This window comes from Lissotriton helveticus, chromosome 8 (assembly GCF_964261635.1).
Source record: "Lissotriton helveticus chromosome 8, aLisHel1.1, whole genome shotgun sequence".
Classification (NCBI taxonomy): domain Eukaryota; kingdom Metazoa; phylum Chordata; class Amphibia; order Caudata; family Salamandridae; genus Lissotriton; species Lissotriton helveticus.
The window spans coordinates 845,650,173-845,669,501 of record NC_136069.1 but is presented as its reverse complement, the minus strand read 5'-3'; the positions used below and the strand labels follow the sequence as shown (position 1 = coordinate 845,669,501).

At 45.3% G+C, this 19,329-nt stretch overlaps 1 protein-coding gene across 2 annotated transcripts in view; it reads left to right on the top strand.

The window, feature by feature from the left end:
- Window positions 1–19,329, top strand: part of TUBGCP3 (tubulin gamma complex component 3) — a 392,150-nt gene that overhangs the window by 68,822 nt on the left and 303,999 nt on the right. For both annotated transcript variants that reach the window (XM_078657652.1, XM_078657653.1), the window contains exons 2-3: window positions 3,934–4,041; window positions 15,670–15,737. In XM_078657652.1, the coding sequence (XP_078513778.1) occupies window positions 3,934–4,041; window positions 15,670–15,737 (176 nt within the window). The remainder of the gene's footprint in view (window positions 1–3,933; window positions 4,042–15,669; window positions 15,738–19,329) is intronic.

Below are 19,329 nucleotides of genomic sequence, written 5' to 3'. Positions count from 1 at the left end.
CAAAGGCTGGCACCCCCCCCTTCCTGACGTAGTTTTTCCCGCCAGTCTTCCCGCCAGAGTGGGGGTCAGGACTGGTGGGGGCCAGTTGCTGGGTTGCTCTTAATGGCATCACTGTACTTACAGTGCCCAGGAATGGCCCTGGGTACTGTAGGGGCACAGGGCTCATGCACCTGTGCCCACACCACTGGCATAGGGCACTCAGCTAGAGGGGTGGCTGATGTATGCCAGGGCAGTGGGGTTGTGGGCATGGCACACAGGGATGTGTGCCATGTCGACGGTTTAGTTCTGCACCTACACACTCCGCCTGCAAAGGCAGTGTGTGGGTGTCCAGGTACAGGCCCCCTAAGGGCAGCACAATGAGTGCTGCTGCCCTTAGGGGTCTTCTCGGGTCACAATGCCCTGGGTACCATTTACTAGGGGCGGATATGTGGCCAGAAATGCCAATTGGGTTTAGGCTTTAGTATAGTTTTTAGGGAAGGAACACAGGCCCTGGGTACCTGATTGGCAGGGACCCAGGGCACACCTAGGAAAAGTGCATCAGGTATCAGGCAAAAAGTGGGAGGGGGGGGTACTGCAACAGGAACTCACTATCTCATACCGTGCAGAAGATAACAAGAGGAAGACGCCCACTGACTTGGCCCAAGCTCTACCAGCCGGTCTTCACCTTGAACCTGCTCCTGCGAAATCCTGGTGTGTCCTGCAGCCGCAACCTCGAAAACCCCAGAGGACCTGTCTGCTTTCAACCTCAAACACTGTCCTGTGAACACTGGATTTGTTCATCTGCAACCTCTAGTTCTGGCCAGATACCGCAGATCCGGCCCACTCTGCACCCGCCGTCCACGGCCCGAGCTCGAGTGGGCAAACACCACAAGGAGGTCCCCCCGGCAATCCTAACCCAAGATCCAGCGACCCCGGACTTGCCTCAAGCCTACAGCTGGCACCTGCAGCCTAAATCCAGAAGGTCCTCCCAACCGCGACCTGGAGCTGATAAGATCCGACCCCAAAAGGCACCCCTGCACCCGATGCCCCACAGCCTTGGGTGGCCAAACCGACGATGCCTAACCAACCCCCATCTTACCTCTCGAAGTGGGGGTCACACACAGAAGACCTTCGTCCCCAAGCCTGCAGTGCCTTTGCAAACCGGAGTTTCCTTATTACAAACAGGGAGCCCGACGTCGAAACGGCTCCCTGCTCCAGGCCACCCTAGTGCCACTGGGGGTGCACCTTTGGTGCTACTTTGTTTCCCCATTTGCCCTGACCTAAAGTCTAGGAGCTTTGCTCCCACAACCACATGGCCCGCTCGTCAGCACCCACCAACCGGAGGCCCTCTATCGCCCATTGGATAACATTGGGCCTCAGCACTCTGCACCCAGCTGCCCTAGTGTTGCGGCGGGTGTGACTAGAATACATCTCTAACTCTGGGGGACCCCTGAGTCTACCCTCAAAACCTCACCTCCCACTACCAAATCCTTACCTCAAAACCGATAAGGAGTAGTTTCTTACCTGTAACTCCAGTTCTGTAGTAGGGGTATCTCTGTGATAGTCATAATCATCTGAATAGGCCCACCCATTTGCGTGGACCCCGGAGCACTTCATTAGATAATATCTTCTTAAATTGTCATCTTCTGCAGTCCTGTATAGACACTTAAGAGATAAAAAGACTATAACGCAGCCTAACTAATTAGGCTACACTGGCCATTACTTCATCCTGAAGTGAAAAAAGATAGCCAGTTAACTGATAAATGTAACCATTTTACTGAGTTTCACGCATAGAAAAAATCCCCTTCACAAAACTCCTTTTTCATGATAGAGATGAAGGGTTGGACAGACAAGCCCCATAGGGCTGTTCTTGGCATGTAGAGCTGCAGAGTCTCACACTGAGCATTAGATCACCACCTGGTGTTGGGCTCGGATGATTGCATGTTGTCTTCTTCGAAGAAGTATTTGTAGTCACAAGATAGGTGACTCCTCCCTTGGACAATAGTGATCATGGGCATCGACTCCAACCTTAGATTGTTTTTCTCCATATTGGGAAATGATGGAGTTAGTAGAAATAGAAAAGTGGTGTCCATGTGTTTATATCTAATTAAGATAAAAACTGGAACAGATACAGGTCCCGGGGAGGCAGGTGGGCGTGTGAGACTCTGTAGCTCTACATGCCAAGAACAGATGCATACTGGTAAGTAGCATTTTCCATTCGAGGCATATGAGCTGCAGATCTCACACTGAGCATTGACTATAAAGCAGTATCTCCCCCAGCGGTGGTGGCCTATATCTGTGCAGTAGTTTGAAATAGAGTTTTGAGGACAGCTTGGCCTACAGCAGCTTGCTGCTTTGCTTGCACATCAACACAATAGTGTTTTGTGAAGGTATGTATGGTAGACAATGTTGCTGCCCTACATATGTCTTCTAGAGGAATGTTTCCTAAAAGCCATAGAGGCTCCTAGTTTGCGTGTGGAGTGCACCCTAGGAGGAACTGTTAATGTGCCTTTTGCTTTCTGATCGCATATTTGGATACATTTTACAATCCACCGAGCAATTCCAGCTTTGGCGATGGGGTTGTCTTTATGTGGTGGTGAGAAAGCTACAAATAATTGTTTACTTTTTCGAAATGCTTTTGTTCTGTCAATGTAATAGGGAAGTGCTCTCTTAACATCTAGGGTGTGTAGAACGATTTCTGCTACAGAGTCTGGGTTTTGAAAAAACACTGGTAACTCTGATTGGTTTAGATGAAAAGACAATGACTTTAGGAAGGAATTTTGGATTTGCTCCCAGGACCACTTTGATACAGTGTAACTGTAGGAATGGTTCTTCAATAGTGAAGGGTTGAATTTCACGAACTCTCCTGAGAGAGGTGATAGCAATAAGGAATGCTGTTTTCCATGTAAGGAATTCAAACTCACATTTGTATAAAGGTTCAAAGGGGGGTCCCATGAGCCTGGTAAGAACAATGTTTAGGTTCCACACTGGAAAGGGTGGTAACCTAGGAGGAATTAATCTTTTTAATCCTTCCATAAATTCTTTTATTGCAGGAACTCTAAATAACGACAGGTGTGGGGTCTATTTTGTAGGTACGCAGCAATGGCTTGCAAGAGGAAGCCATATAGATGAACACGCTAGGTTACATCTTTGTAAATGTAGAAGGTAGCAAATGATATTCTGGATAGAAGCATCCAGGCGATCGATTTGGTTATTAGTGCAGTAAATGGCAAATCGTTTCCATTTTGCTGCATAACAAACTCTAGTAGTAGGTCTTCTGGCTTCTTTAATACAGTCTGCTTGTAGGTTAAGATAACCAAACTCTAAGATTTCACGAGCCAGACTGCTAAATTCAGTTGGTTTGGATCTGGAGGACTGATGTCTCCATGGTTCTCCGTTAGCATTGATGGTGTGAGAGACAGATCAAATTCAAAATCTTTATTCGGTTTCCATAATTTGTAAAAAAAACATAAAAGTTCATATATAAAATACAATCATGGATTACAATTTGACACGTTCCATTCCTGCTCACCAACACTCACAACTTTTTATGAGTACTGGTACTCTCCTCTGCAGTAGAGAAGTGCTGATACTCAGTGATCAATCCAAGCAGTGCTGGTACTCGGTGCCAGTCCGTACCGGCCCATTTAAAGCACTAGTATTAATATGACATAGGCCCCTTTTGTGGTACACGTAAACGGAGGCAGCCGGCCTAGGCAAGCGCAATGGAGCTGGGTGGGAGGGGGCAAGTCGACAGACGACGGAATAGGCAAAAATAAATAAATAAAACCGATTCCGTCGTCTGTTGACGTACACCCCCCGCTCCACAGCCCCACTGCACTTACCTGAACCGGCCACAACTGCACAAAAACGCTGACATTCATTTTGGAAATCTTGCCACGGGGCGAGTCTTTGTGTAAATATGGCTTCTAACCCAACGCTTTTCTTTTGCAGCTGATGTAGCCCAGCAGTTCCAGTATGCCGTGAGGGTCATTGGAAGTAATTTTGCCCCAACTGTTGAGAGGGATGAGTTCCTTGTAGCTGAAAAAATCAAAAAAGAACGTAAGTTTTCTCTAATTGTGTTTCTTTTCAGTGACTGATTTTGAAACGTTTTTCTTTTGAAGTGATCACTTTTATTTGGTAGGCGGTTTAGGCTAAATGTGCTCGTATTAAGTAACAGGCTCACTGTCCATGTTTGTGCCATGACGCACCTTTACACAGGGTCGCCCTGTTACAAGCAATGCACTGCCCTGAGGGCAGCATTCATTCAACCACTATGTCTTTCTCTGTGCAGGTGGTACCCGATCGGAATTTGTGGAGACCGAGGTTCCCTTGGAGGCAGGGGAAGTGGGTGACTGCACTCGCCTGCAGGCGGATGTCTGGTCGGTCTATCGGACCCTCTCTAACTCCATGCAGGGGATACCCTGGGGGGCGTACTCTTCTGTGGCGCACAGTCAGTGTACCTCCTGACGGCCTCTTTGCCTGTGTGTGCTCATCCATAATAGGGCACAGATTACGTTTCATGACTGCTTCGAAAGCTCTAAATGGTAAAAGAGCAGCATAATGTGAATCGGAGGTTTCCGAGTCAGTGAGGACCGGATTCATGGCTGATTTTGAGAATGTTATTTAGCACTTGCATGGCACGAGCACCCTTTTGGCGTCACAGCTTATTTGCCATCTGGGCAACATTTCACGCGAATCTAGGAAGGCGGTGACTTAAGATACATTTGCAAACAATGAACCTAGGTAGGTGGTTATCTGTAAAATCTGGCATGAACCAAACATTCCAGGTCCTTTGTTGAACATTCTTGTTGGAACTTGCCTGGATTTCTGAGGAGTTGGATGCAAAGGCATAAAGGAACCAGGTTGTGTACTCTAATCCAGTCCAATCCAATTTAAGGCTGCCCTCTGCGTAATTTGGACCCATGACTCTCCAAGAGGCTACCTATTTTTATCTGGAGTTGCTACGTTTTTTTATGACTAGCTGCTGTTAGTCCTCTATGATGGTGTCGAGGACATCTTGATGGAGTATCCATAGCGTGAGTGTTAATTCCAGTTAGTGTTGTGTGCTTCATTGTTGTGAACCTAAGGTATGAGCAACACCATCAGAATCGCGCCCTGATAAATGGTCAAGTGCCAGTTCGCAAAGCTGTAGAACATTAAGTGCCTCATGTTTCCAAGAGTAAAAGGGGCCTGTGGTATTGTTTGTGTGAACCATTACCAACCTTGATCTGACCGTCTTAAGCTTCAGCAAATTTGAGAAGGCGTGTAGTAGGTCCCATTAAGTCTTTATAGAAAGAGTCGCATATTGTACCCCACTTGAACGCTGAGCTATTCATGACTACCGACTGCGGCTCTGGTAGGTGGAAGGGTAACCCAAACAGAATGAGACCCATGCCCATCATATCTGTGCTGGATGGATAAATGGATGGAGTTAACCATCTTTGACTTTCTGTTAAGCATCTTGTGTCCGCTTTCCAACCAGTGAGTTGCTGCAAGTATGTATGATCGTTTTACAGGGGAAACCACCAGGGTGAAAAGCACCTTTTTCTGTAACTGACAACTAGGATCCCGAGTTGCTAATATGTTTTACAGGTGAGAGAAGGCTTTAGAGGGGCTGCTTTTAGGTCAGATAATCAACATACAAAGGTTGATGAGGGGAAGGCTTGAAAATAGTCTAAACCACTGACAATCAATTTGAGAAGCATTCCAACGCACTGTTTTACTCTGGCCATTCAGGTTTGATAGCATCGCCTTCTACTCGTATTCTTGATTTCCTCCAATAAAATGTAGGCACTTCCTGTGATCCTGCAGGGCAGGCACCCTACATACCACATACACACATACATAATTGCAAAATAAGCCTCCTGCAGGTACATGGAGCACATCGTTTGCATTTCTAGATAGCTGCCAGAATTTTGGTCCAAGAGGAGATGATGTACATGAAACGGATCTCTATGGAGTAGGGCGTTCCACCCTTTTTTTCTTAAAAGTAAATGGTAGATGAGTATCTGGCAGCGTACACTCTCATACTCCCATAGTAAACTGTGGGCCTCCAACACTGGGTCCAAAGCTGCTGAATAATGCAGAGGTGATCTAGATGGAGAATGTTCTTTGTTCCTCCGCTCCAACTATATCATACAAATGGCAGGTCTTGGGGGTTGGATGTGTTTTTTTTGTCCAGTGGAGCTAGTGGATAAAAAGCCATCTGTGAGAAGAAGCCTTTTTTGCAGGCTTACCCCCCACTTATTTTCCTACGTTTACTGGATTTAATACTGGTTTAATTCCTCTGTAGAGTATTGGGACCTGCTAACCAGGCGCCAGTGCTCTAACCCTTAAAATTATATGTGCAATTGAGTGAGCCCCCAATTGGCATAAGTTTACTTACTTATACGTCCCTAGTATATGGCACATAGGGCCTGTCAAAGTGTTCCTCGTGGACTGAAGCACTTATTGTGCCACCACAAGTGTAACAAAGTAAAGCATGAGTCCCCTGCTGCCATTTCAGACTGGCAGTGTTTTTCTAAACTCCTCCTTCAACTTTGCCATTTACACCCTTGGCAAAGGCCGAACCTTTCTTTTTAATATTTGTCACATCAAGGGTAGGTCTAACACGCTTTAAAGGCAGTGTGCATTATATTAAAAAGGAGATGGGTCTTGATGACTTCACATGAATGTTTTTACTTTAGCAAGGCTAGTAGCCCTGTTGGCTAGTATTGCTAGTATGAAGTTACATGCTGACAACTCAGCTGTGGTAGCTTCCGGATGGAACTGCTAAATCTGATACTTTAAGGTATCAAATGATTTATTGCAATAAACCCAACTTTTGCCCAAGTCGATTTTAATGTAAATATTTTACATATAGCAACTTTAGAAAGTTTCCACTTTGTTGTCCAAATTTTCCAGTGGCTGGTCTCTCTTGCAAACAGCTGCTGTCCTCCAGACAGCCTGCTAGCTTCCTGAGGAGAGGCGTGAACGACTCTCAGGAAGAGGAACAAAAGACCTGCTGAGGGAAGAGGTATGACCTCCTGGCAGGATGACCAGAGTGAGTGGTTGCCCACATGGCGAGCTTCAGAGGGGAAAGCCAGCTTTGACGGACAAATGGTAGTGCCGCCTTTGATGGACAAATGTTAGCCACACTAAGAAGAGGCTGCTTTTTTTTGTTTCGGCAGACAGGCTTGCATCTGTGGCAGGGAAGGAAGGCCCATGTCAAACTGTTTTTTCAAAGGTAGTGTACCCCCCAGGTAGCCACACCTTTGGGTTTGGGAAGGGAGCTACACACACCAAAATAAGGGTATCATATTGTTGGTTTTGGGCAGAATAATGCCCTCTGGGAAAGCTAGATGCTACACTTCGCAGGAAGTAGTCATCGGGCAGGATGAGACCCATTGGCTAGTTAGTCGCCACCATCCCCAAACTCCTAGTGGGAATAAAAGTGGCACCCCTGGCACCCAGACCTCCGATCACTACTGTCTTGGAAAGAAGCCCAAAGAAGGACTGCCCTCCTGCACCCAGCAGAGGGATGCTTCAGCAAAGACTAAACTGCACCTGATGATTGGCTAAGAGGGCTGTGCTTCTGGTGCCCCAGTCATTGAAAAGATGCCCTCGGTTGTCAGACCGAAGGAGTGATTCCAAGAGTCAGTTAGTTGACTTCCTGTTACGGCAAAAGGACATAAAAGCGGAGAAGCCTGCAACCTTGAAGGTCCAGCACCCAAAAACCAGTTTGCTGGTGGAAGCTGCGGTGCATCCTGGGAGTCAGTGTCCTGACCCTCATGAGGGTATCCTCCGTTTCCTGGACATGTGAGGCCCACCGAATGTCCTAAGGTTTCCCTGCAAAGAAGTTATTGCCATTTAAAGGAAATCGCTAGGTTTGCTGTAACCGAAGACTAGTGGCAACTGGGCCTGTGCTTAACTTCACCTGGACCCTGTGTGAAATTGATCCCGGAGGTCAAAGACATCCTCTGAGGCTCTAGGACCAAACAGTGGCTACAGGAGTACCCACGGCACTGCTCACCATCCACCAGCATCCTGTATCCCGTGCATCAGGTCCACTCCATTGACTTAAGCAGTGGTCCTGCCTCAGGGTTTGGAACTGGCTGGCGACTGCTTAAAGTGATAGTTAATTTTCCCCCCGGACCTGGTTGATCTCTATGGCTGGCTCCCTATCGGTCCTTCCACAAGTGACTTGATAGCAGTTTTCAAATTGCTTCTCTTGTCTAACCTTAAGCTGCTTTTACGGTCGATTACAATGACTTAATGCATGGAGTGAAATAGCAGTGATTTATTGTTTCCTCTAATATTCATATCCCCGTACCCCTCCAGTAGATTTTTGTTGTTCTGGTGTGTTTTCAAAGATAAAAATATAACTTAGTTTTATAACTTGGTGTCAGATTTTCATTGGGTTGTGTTCTTCTTATTTGCTGTTTTGGTACTTAATGCTTTACACATGTTTCTTTGATAAAGTCTGACTGCTCTGTGACACAGCTAAGGTTTTACAAACAAACCTGACGGAACTTGATACTATATTGTGTCATGGTTACAGTGAGGTAGCGCAACCACACCATAATCCACTTTCTCACATTGGTGTACAGCGGTGGGATCGAAAAACTTGTTTTCACAGTACCACTCAGCTAATAAGTTTAAAAATCTAAAATTCCTCCGAATTGACACGACAAAAGTATTTTTGAGTGTTACCAATCAGATTTGCTTAATTTGCTCATTCTTTTAAGTCTCTAATGTACTTTTTCCAAAGTCACCAAACTTGACAAAGCTGGAAAATGTTTTTAAAAGTCTGCAGAAGTTGTTGAGAAGTTCAGGAAAAATGGAAATCAATTTGGCTACACTGTCCACACCCTAATCAACAAGTTAAGGGCTTTGTGTAAGGGCAGAAAGATCAACTTGGTCTCTGTAGCCAAGAAAGAAGATTTAGAGAACGTTCTCGGGCCTGGGAGAAAGCTTGCAGAGCCAAAGCTCCCCTAGAGGAAGAGAGTACCTCAGACAGTGGGGAAGAGGATGGCGAATGACAGGTCATCAGCAGAAAGGGTGGGGTTACCACACCCTGAACACCCAACCCTCGTAATCGGTACCAGGGCCCCTTCAAAATCTGACAGTGAAAGGAGCTTGACTCTCAAAGGGGCACTGCCCTGAAGGAGAGGGGACTGCGCTGGTGGAGACTTTAGTTGGCCCTACAGCCTAGCTGTCCAACAGGAATGGTGGCAGTGAGAATGTGAATGAGGTATCCGCATGGGGTGCCCGTTACCCAAGGTTGCGCAAATAAATTATGCTGAAGTTTGTAGAAAGGGATGACATTGACAAGTGGCTATCAACCTTTGAGAGGGCTCTTAGGATGAGGAGGGTGGGTGCCCAACTAAGGGGGTCCTTGCTGTGGGAGCTAGTACATGTGGTGGAGAGCGATTGGCTTTTGAACCTAGACGATGAGGTGGCAGAGTCATGGAAGGGAAAGGGGGAGTAGCAGGCCTACAAGAGACCTCTTCAGAGTCCCAGAACCCTACAGAGGGGGATCAATACCCAACCCACATCTGGCAAGCAGAGTAGTGGAGATCCATGGGTAAAGAAGCCCTTTCAGAGTGGTAGGTTTTTGATTGCCTGCAGCCAGGACACAATTGAGGGGATGCTACATGCCTCGAGAGGAATGCTACCTCTAGAAGGACTAGTGTAGCCTTTGGAGAGGAGTCCTCTGAAGAGGGGATCATAGTAGCTTTAATTTGAATGGTGGGGCCAGATGGTAGGTTGGTGATCCCTTGGGGTGATAGTAGTAACTTCCACCAGGTCACCGTAAACGGGGTCCCAACCAATGCTCTGAGGAATGCAGGTGCCAGCCATACAATGAGGTGGACAGGCTGGTTTCCCCAGATCAACATTTGAAAGGAGAGGTTGTCAGGGTGAGGACATCCTAGGGGCATGCCAGTGCCCACCCTGTGGCTTTAGTGTCCCTAGAAAGGCCGGGCACAGTTACCCTGATTTCATTGGTAGTCAGTACTGACCTCCATCTGGACTGTATCTTAGGCAGTGAGCTTCCAGATGTGAGGGCCAAACCAGGTAAGTCTGTTGCATAGGGTGCTCCAAGGCCCAGAAGTTCTGTAGGTACTGATCCCAAGCACAGGCAACAGAGGCCCCAGAGAAAAGGTAAGGGTAGTTAGTGTAATACCTATTTCCCCTCATAGGCTCTGCGCATTGGATAATATACATTATAGTTTTGTGCATAGGACTAAAGTCAGTATGCCTCTATCGAGTATATTAAACTTAATTACTTTATGTGCCAGCTAACTCAGAGGTCGCTAGAAACTTCTCGAATAAACAAGAAGGGACTAGTTTCTGACAACAGCATAAACATGACAACTTTGTTTCCCTTTTAGAATCGGCACAGTCTCAGAATTGTGGAAACAATAGATAACAGTTTCACTCAGTCAATCGTTCATGCTTAGTTTCTTCAGAGTTACACAGAAATAGATGGACGGGCTTTTCAGTAAAAAGGGTTTATTGAATAGTCTTATTTCTCGTGCAAGAGCTATGAGCTGCTACAATCGCAAGACAGAATGCGAAATATAATACGTACAGCGTGAGCAGTAGGAAGAAATAATACTGCAGTACCATTGTCTTTTAGCTATGAGATATACATAAATACATACATAAATAACACAGGCTAAAAATGTGAATACTCGTCTGGTGCTTCCAACTAGTTCTACCCCAGTGTACCTAACCTAAGTGTAGTATGAGGTAAGAAGTAGGTGTTGTTTTCTATAGTATAGTTTAGCTATAGTTTGTATTGCCAAGAGTCCCTCTAGGTTCTAGTCTGCTCCATACCTTAGAATGAGAAAGGTTGGAATATCTTTCCGGGTCTCAATCTCTAACACCCCGCGAAGTGAATCAGACCACTGGAGCTGGATTCTCTGCGAGGAGGATGACCGCGTCTGGTCAGTGCGTCAGGCAGGGACTCTAATTCCTTCCTTGCCATGGCGAGCTGTGTAGCCGAGCTGTGGTTTGCCAGGGTAAGTGAAGATATATTTATACCTGTAAGGTGCTTAGGAATGCTAGCATTGACGAAAAAGTCAGGCAGAGGAACGTCCTGAATGAACCCCTAAGGAATAGTTGTTCATGCATAATAAATGAGTTCTTGGAGAAATCAATAATCCAAGCAGGGGGAAGTTCCAATGGCTTAAGCGTCTGGTTTCTAAGAACTCTTTGTGACGTGGGATAGACGGATGTAGGTGACCATGCCTGTATTTGGTTTGCATGGGCAATGCCTAAATAAGGACTTGGATTCTATGCCTAAATAAGGGCAATGAGAGTTGTGCCTATATAAGGGCATGATTCGGGAAACCTATGTACGGGTATCTAAATCTAAACACAACAGTAGAAATAGGAGGCCACTCTTATAAGAGGAGACCAGAGATCCAGGGGCAACCGATGCAAGAGAGGGCACTCCTTGACAGCCCCGTGGCTGTAAGTGAGAACTACAGCTATTTCCAAAGTTGCAAATGCACCTGTCAGTGGAGAGCTAAGGGTGTGGTTGGTCATGTCCGGTTTACTCAATTTTTAGGTGGCCTCCGTGGGTAGGTTTCGTGTAGCACTAGCTAAAGTAGGAGCAGGTAAGGCCAGTGCCCCACAGGCCCAACTAGTGTATAGAGAAAGAACGAGCAGTAACGTAGTACTGTCCAAGGTGCAGCTAAGGTTTGGGCCTGTCATTTTTTTAGGTAGATCAGCTCTCCCTAGGAATTGGCCTAGCTAGAAAGATATGAGGCTAGATTGACCCTGCAAGTGCAAAGGACTCTCCACATCCTTTCTGCTGAAAGTTCAAGGAGAGCAACCAATGTTATGGCTGCTGCTCCTTGAATTTGAGCTGTGGTTGCTAGTGTAGGAGATGCTCTTTTTGCAGCCCCCCCCCCATACACATGTTTTGCCCTACTGAAATTAGTACTGTTGTAATGACTGTTGTACACTGAGACTTGACAACCATGCCCCAGTGCTAGTGCTCTAACTGTTAAAAACTATGTGTGCAATTCAGTGACCCCCCAATTGGTATGAATTAACTTACTTAAGTCCCTAGTTTATGGTGCCAGCTGTTGCTAGGACCAGTAAGTTAAGTATTACTTGTGGACTGAAGCACTTATTGTGCCACCACAAGTGTGACAAAAGCAAAGCTTGACCGTTGTAGACTGGCAGAGCGTTTTTTAAACTGCTACCTCCACTTTGCCATTTAATCCCTTGCAAAGCCTGACCCGTCCTTATGAATATTTATTAGTCACCTTTAAGGTAGACCTAACACTTCCTAAAGTCAGTAGGCATTCTATTAAAAAGGATGTGTTTTAATGACTTTACGTGTCCTGACAGTAAAAACCCTGCATTGATGTTTTTAGTGTAGCAAAGCTAGGAGCCCCATTGGCTAGTAAGGAGTTACACCCTGACAACTCTGCACTGCTAACTTCCAGATGGGACTACTAAATCCAGTACTGGAAGGTATCAAAAGACTTGTTGCCTTAAACCCGACTTGTTGCCCAAGTCAAATTTAATGTAACTGTTTCACAAATAGCAACTGTAGAAAATTGTCACTTTGTTGCCCAGGTTTTCAAGTGGTCCATTTCTGTTGCAAGCATCTGCTATCTAGGAGACCGCCTTCTGCATTCCTGGGGAGAGGTGTGAATAAGTCCGAAAGTGGAACAAAGGACATGCTGTGGAAAGAGGTAGGACCTCCTCCTGGCAGGATGGCCAGAGTAGGTGTGAGCCCAGGTGGCAAGCTCCAAAAGGGACCCTGCCTTTGGAGGGAAAATGGTAATCACACTAAGAAAGGGCTTTGCTTTTGTTTAGGCAGACAGATAGGCATGTAGAGCAATTTTTTTCAAAGGAGAATGTTGCCCCTGGTAGCCACACCTGCTAGGGAGCTCCACACACCAAGAGAAGGGTCTCGCCATGTTGGGAGTTGGCAGAAAAGAGCACTCTGGGATAGCTAGATGCCACACTTAATAGGAAGTAGTCATAAGGCGAGAAGTGGTCTGTTAGCCCATTGGCTAGTTAGTTGACACTACTCCTTAAGCTCGTAGTGGGCATAAGTGTCACCCATACCTCAGATAACTACTGTCTTGGAAATAAGACCAAAGGCCGGTCCTGCTGCTCCCATGACTCCGCAAAGAGAGGCTGCATCAAAGACTGGACTGTCCCTTCTGCACCGGAGGACTGGCCAGAGAGGATTGCGCCCGTGGTGCCTCACTAGTGGAAAGGTTGCCAATGGTTGCCAGACAGAAGTATGGACCCCTAGAGTCAGTTGCCTGACTCCCCGTTACAGCCAAATGGCCATAAAGTCTGAGAAGCCTGCACGCTTGAGAGCCCATCGCCAACAAACGTGACTGGTGCTGCATGAGGAGGTGCTGCCTGGGAGGCCGAGTCCTCACTCTCGCGAGGTGCCCCTGAGATAGGGTTTTATTTTCTAGTGAATTACTTTACACGTGATAGAGCAGAGTTTTTCTTTGCGTTGACCTTAAATGAGCTGGCAGTTTGTATTGGAGAGATGAAATGCTGGTTATGGAATGTAGTACAGTCTGAAGCAAAGCAAATTAGGATTGTCGGTCTCACCTGCCAGTATCTCATTGCTAAAGTCCAATCAAGAGGTCTCTAAAGCACACTGCTGTTCTCAAGGTGGGTAGGTGACATTAGAGATTTTGAGAGAAATTGAAGGTTTAGATATTCTCTTAATATTATGGGTGAGTATGTTATAAATACTTGAGATTTCACTGTGTGCCAAAGTGATTGCAAAAAGGCATTCATATTTAAATTATTTAAAAGCTATTTGTCAATATTGTTTTTGTGTTTGAGAACCGTATGGAGTAGGAAACTCTGTTGCTCAGACTTGGTGTTTTGCAGTATCGGTGTGAAAGGTGAAAATGTAAGGAAGCAATGATTTTATGTAATGGATACAAATTCCATACCGTTCAACAGCAAACTCAGAGGCATAAGCTACAGCTTCAGTGAATCATGTGGGTGCTCTAGTAGCCTTGAGTTACACCAGAAGGTATCTCAATACTTCCAGACACCATATTATGTGAAGTAGCCCATTATCCTGGTCTGCGACTGACTCGTGTGTCCAGTGCAGATGGGGACAGTCCGCCATTTTACATTAAAAAAGTTTTGTACCCAATGCAACTAACTTCTACCCACGCTGAATTCCACACAGTATTGTGGCCATGCTGTTGGGTTGCAACAATCCGTCTTTCAATGCAGAAAGGACGAGCAACACTTTTAGGAAGGGGCAAGGATCCATTCTGGGGGGGATGTGTTGGGGGACGGAACCTTTGTGCACCCTTCACAAGGTGTGCTCTTAGGGAAATACTTCATATGCAATAAACTACCGGTGTACCTCCCTGCAGCATGTGTGCGCCTGTGGCTGGGATCCTGGGTTACTATTTCCATGTAATTAGGATCCCCTTGGGATTGCACCGGACAGACCCATATTATGGAAAGGACTGCACAAGCACCTGTAAACCCTTCTGTGATACCAAAGTGACACGTGGGTGCAAAAAGGGGCACACATGTCCACTGTGCCAGCAGGACACTGTGTCATAATCTCCTGGGGTCCAATGTTTAATCTGACATGTCATCATCTGTGACCTGCCACTTCTTCCTTTTCACATGCTGCCTGTTCCTTGTAGGATGAGACATGGTACTTAGAGTTTTGTGCTTTTAGAACAGACACATGATATTGTGAACCTGTACAAACTATATAAAGCATTTGCCTGTAGGTCCATCAAAGAAGTGGAGCATGTGGAGGGATGAGGCATTAGACAACTAGGGATGAGGCATTAGAAAACTAGAGAGAATGAGTTCTAGTGGAGTACTGAAATTTCTTTCTTGGAAGAAGAATTGGAGAGCTGTAAGAGGTGGGAATGACTGCCTCCCTCGTCTGATCAGCCTAGAAGTGAGGTCTGGTGTGGAGGTGGTGTTGGGAGATCAAGGGCCCTGAATGGAAGATGTGTAAATGGTTTGCTTGGTAAGCGAGAAAGGGATAGGCCTTGTGGACATGTCAGTGCGGTAGAGAATTTAAAGTTTTGGACACCGTTTAGTGCAGAATATACAGGATCTTTTAGTTCTGGCTGCTAGTTGAGTCCTTTGCACTCATTGCAGATGGTACACAGGTAATCATGAAGGCCAGTCTAGGAGGTGATCGCGTAATCGAGCAGGGTGTTTATCAACCGGTCAACTGCCAATAACTGGACATCAGTGGGTATAAAAGTGTCTACATTATTTAGTTGTTGCAGGAGAAAAGATGATGATCTCGTCATAGGACCAATTTCGGACTTCACCCTGCCCTCTTTGTCCGGAGAGAGCTAGTCTTTGGCTGACTAGGCAGAGATGATGGGGTGTTCGAGGAAGGTAGCGGGCGCAGGAACAAAGTGGAGATTAAAGCAGTTCTGCTTTAAGCAACAACTGATCTGGAAGGTGGATGCTTGTCTTCATAAGGCTAGCAACATACCCATGGAGAAGGTCTAGGGATTACTGTTGTCTTGATAAAAGTTGTTAACAAGTGCCCACATTGCTGCCTTTGCCCGCTGAAATGCTCGATTTGTTTCACTTACTCTTAACCTGCTGTTTTTCCCAATTTCAAAAGTGCTGATGCAGTTTAAGGTGACCTTTTTATTGTACTAGGTATTTTCATTAAATTAGGCCTTTTTCTCATTTTAGTTTCCCGCCAGAGAAGAGAAGCAGATGCTGCCAGCTTCTTAGAACTGTACAGAAAACTTCAGTCACAGGTACAGTTCGCATGAATTATCCACTCTCCTGCAAAAAGCAGGTCTGCTTTCAGTACCATAATCTGCTGGAGGAGCCATTCCTATGAATTCACTCAAGTTCATGTTGAAAAACATACAGTATGACTGCTATCTGGAAGACGCCGCAGAACTGTATTATTCTTGGAAAACTATTTCTGTCCTGAGTGTTTAAGAGTCTCTGCTACAGCAGGAAGGACATGGCCCCGTGGGCACAGCGAGCAGATTGTACAGTGTGGTTTAGAGTGCTGAAAGCTACATGATGTCATTGGATACAAGCTGCTTTTCAGAAGTCGACATTGTTTCACTTGCTTGTGTTTAACATCGAGAGCTAATCACTTTAACTGCTGCTTATTTTAGAATGATGTACTTAAAAAAGGCATTGATTTATTGATGGAAATAATGGCCTTTTCAGCGGTTGGGCTTTTATGTGACATGGGTTTGTACTCGCTACTTTAGGTATGTAGACTTGGTTCAGAAATGCTTGTGATCACATACCGTAAAAGCATTAATCGATCACTAAAGTGTATTTGCTTCCCTGTCTCTTCTAAATGTGCAAAAGAACTCTGCACACGAGAGGAGCAGATTTAACTCCAGATCCTTTTGTGCATGCTGGCAGTTCAACATATTATTTAGGTAAACTTCAGCAACCCCACCAGTGATTACTGTAATCTTGTGTCTTTTTTTTTTTTTAAACCTATTTTATTGCACAAAAACATTACAGTACATAAGCAGTCTGTGCATCCACCCCCCCCGACGGAATTATGACAAGATAGAATGCAGATCCACGAGGAGACCTAGCCATGAATTACATTTTAGTACCGTGAGTTTGAGGGCAGCACATCATGCATAAATCAGACATATCGTCCAGTTGTATAGTGACTATATATCAGTACTCCATTAACGTATAAGGAACCTAAAAGGGGAACAAAACCAAACCCCCACCCCCTTGGCTCATCCTACTTATAAATGGACAACAAAACATGTAGCAGTGTCGACCTTATTTCTCTGTGCGCATCCGCGTTAGGCACCCAAATTATCTTGTGTCTTTTGACCCCCCAGCTTACTTGCTACATAGGCTTTGGCTGGTCCAAAGCTATGCTGCTAGGTTATTCTTGGGACCCACGACCCGGGAATACATCTCAATCGCTATGGCCTCCCTTCATTGGCTTCCTGTCAAAGAGCGCATCAATTTTAAGTCTTTGTTTGGCTTACTAAGCAGTGTACAAGTCTACCTGCTCTGCTCTCGTACACATTTTTAAATGGTCCATCCTACGCACGCTCTCATATCTACTGATCGTTCATTACTTCTGATCCCTCTGGTTCAATGTTTCTCTATTGGAGGCCAAGCAGTCTCTGTGGATGTGGCCATGAAAAAAAAGTTATTCCCTCCATTATCGTTGGTTGCAGACATCTGTTCTTGGTTGCTAGACTGTTACATCTATCCTCTGGTTATCCCTTTACCCCCAGGGTACCCATCCTCAGGGTGACAGTTTGCCCTTTATAAATGCCATAACCTAACCAGTGGCGCCCACGGATTTAGGATTTGTTTGGTCAAGGATGACAGACTACTAAACTGAAATGAGGTGGCACCTCCTTCCTATTGGTGACTTGTATAGACTTGCTTGCTATATCCACCTAGGCATTGTTTGGGATATTGTCTTTACTTTTTTTCACTTCATTTAGCCTTTGGCCATGTGTACCTTTGTATAGAAAAGTTAAAGCAGTTGTTAGAGTGAGAGAGGGCAATCATAAAAAAGCTAGATATAGGGACCCGCCATCTAAGCATGCAAGAATTTTATTATGGTTGAGATGTTTCTTTCCATGACCTTCGTTTATTTAGTTGTCGTCCAGAAAGGAGTCCCAGTGAGCTGGGAACTCCAGATTTTGACCTATACTATTTTGCCTCCCACTTGCAATGGAGTGCATGCTTGTTCAATGACTGAAAACTCCTGGAGACAGGCACCCCTGAAACCAAGCTTCAGCGAGTGGAGGTGGACATGGTAAACCATCTGTTAATTAACCTGCACCTAGAGCTTTGTCGCTTCTCAGATTGGGGATTGTGACCTTTGGCTGTTTCAAGAGTGCAACCTGGAAAAAGTGAAGTCAAGTGCATCAGAAATCCCATTGAAGGGGCTTTCCAAACACGAGGTTACTACCCTACAAAGCAACTAGAAAAATAGGAAGCAGTAGGCAACGGTGAGTGATTTGTCCAGGGGGGCTTCGGGGTAAATCCTGTTGATGTTTGATTAGATGTTGATAAATTACAGGCCCCACAAAGAGCAATTTCTACTGAATACATAATGAGGCATGGTAGACTATTTATTTTCTGAGATACAGGTCACTAATGAGTATGACTGGAATCGCCCTGGACGGGTAATGCGTTAAAATGGGAGACAGGCCTGGGAAGAGTGGTCCATGGGACAAAATGGGCTTGATTATTGGCATATCCCCACAAAATGTTGAAAAATGCTTTTACAAGCATATTCCATATAATTAGTTTTTTACAGGGCATATAGATTACCCCAAGAAGAATCCATAATATACTTCAATTGTTAGCTCTGATTATCCTCACAGTGGTTGTACAGAAGTAAGCTTTTGGCTTATTGTGTGTGTATGCTCAGTATTTATGATCCATTCCAGAGAGATAGCAAGCAAGTTGGAAGAGGTGGGACAGAAAGGCCTACATAAGGCAGAATACTGTGTTTTAGGGCTTCTTGGTTGGCCAAGGGGTAAGAGAGCAATCGCCAAGTTCCTGGATCTTGCGCTGCTCTTAGCAACAAGAACATTAGTCATATCATGAGAGTCCAAGGGAGCACCCTCACTTTCCAGATGGAGAAGCTCTATAGAACAACAATGGCCCGAACTGAGTGTGGAGTGCTGCGTGCAGAAGAGAATATAGGGCTTAGGCAAAACCAGATAACAGTTGTTTCTATTAGTGCGAATATTTATTACCAGTAATGGGAATGATAATAGACCCCTGCGATGACCAAGCAGATTAGGAATTAGATGTGTTTGTTAGATCTGTTTAACTAATAGGTCACATTTATGATTTCATAGGTTAGTTAAGTTGATTCATGAGAATGAAGTCCCAATAGGAATGAAGTCCGCGCAGTTTTTGTGTCCCCTGCTAGCTGCCCCTCCCACTTTTAGCGCGTGGACACGCCGGTGTGCGTAATCGCTGCGCTCTATAAATGTCCCAATAATAATAATAATAATAATAATAGAGACAATGGTAGACTGCTCAACCACTTAGATTCTGGAGCCCCATGCGCATAAACTGGGATCTAAGCATAATTTAGTTTAAGAATGGCTATGGTTAACAGCTCCATGAGTTCAACAGTTGATAACATTCATGGCCGTACGTGGGGCAACCTCGGAAAACAGTGAGTCTTTAAAAAAAAAAAAAAAAGAAAGCAGGCTTCTGTATTCTAGACCTTCTTTAAAAGAAGCTTCAGTGACTGGCAGTCATATCCACCAAAGATAAAAGTACTTTGTGTAGAATTCCCAGTTGAATTAAATGGATTAAATTTTCTTTCTCTTTCTTGGAATTAATAATCCGGAAGATAGGAACAAG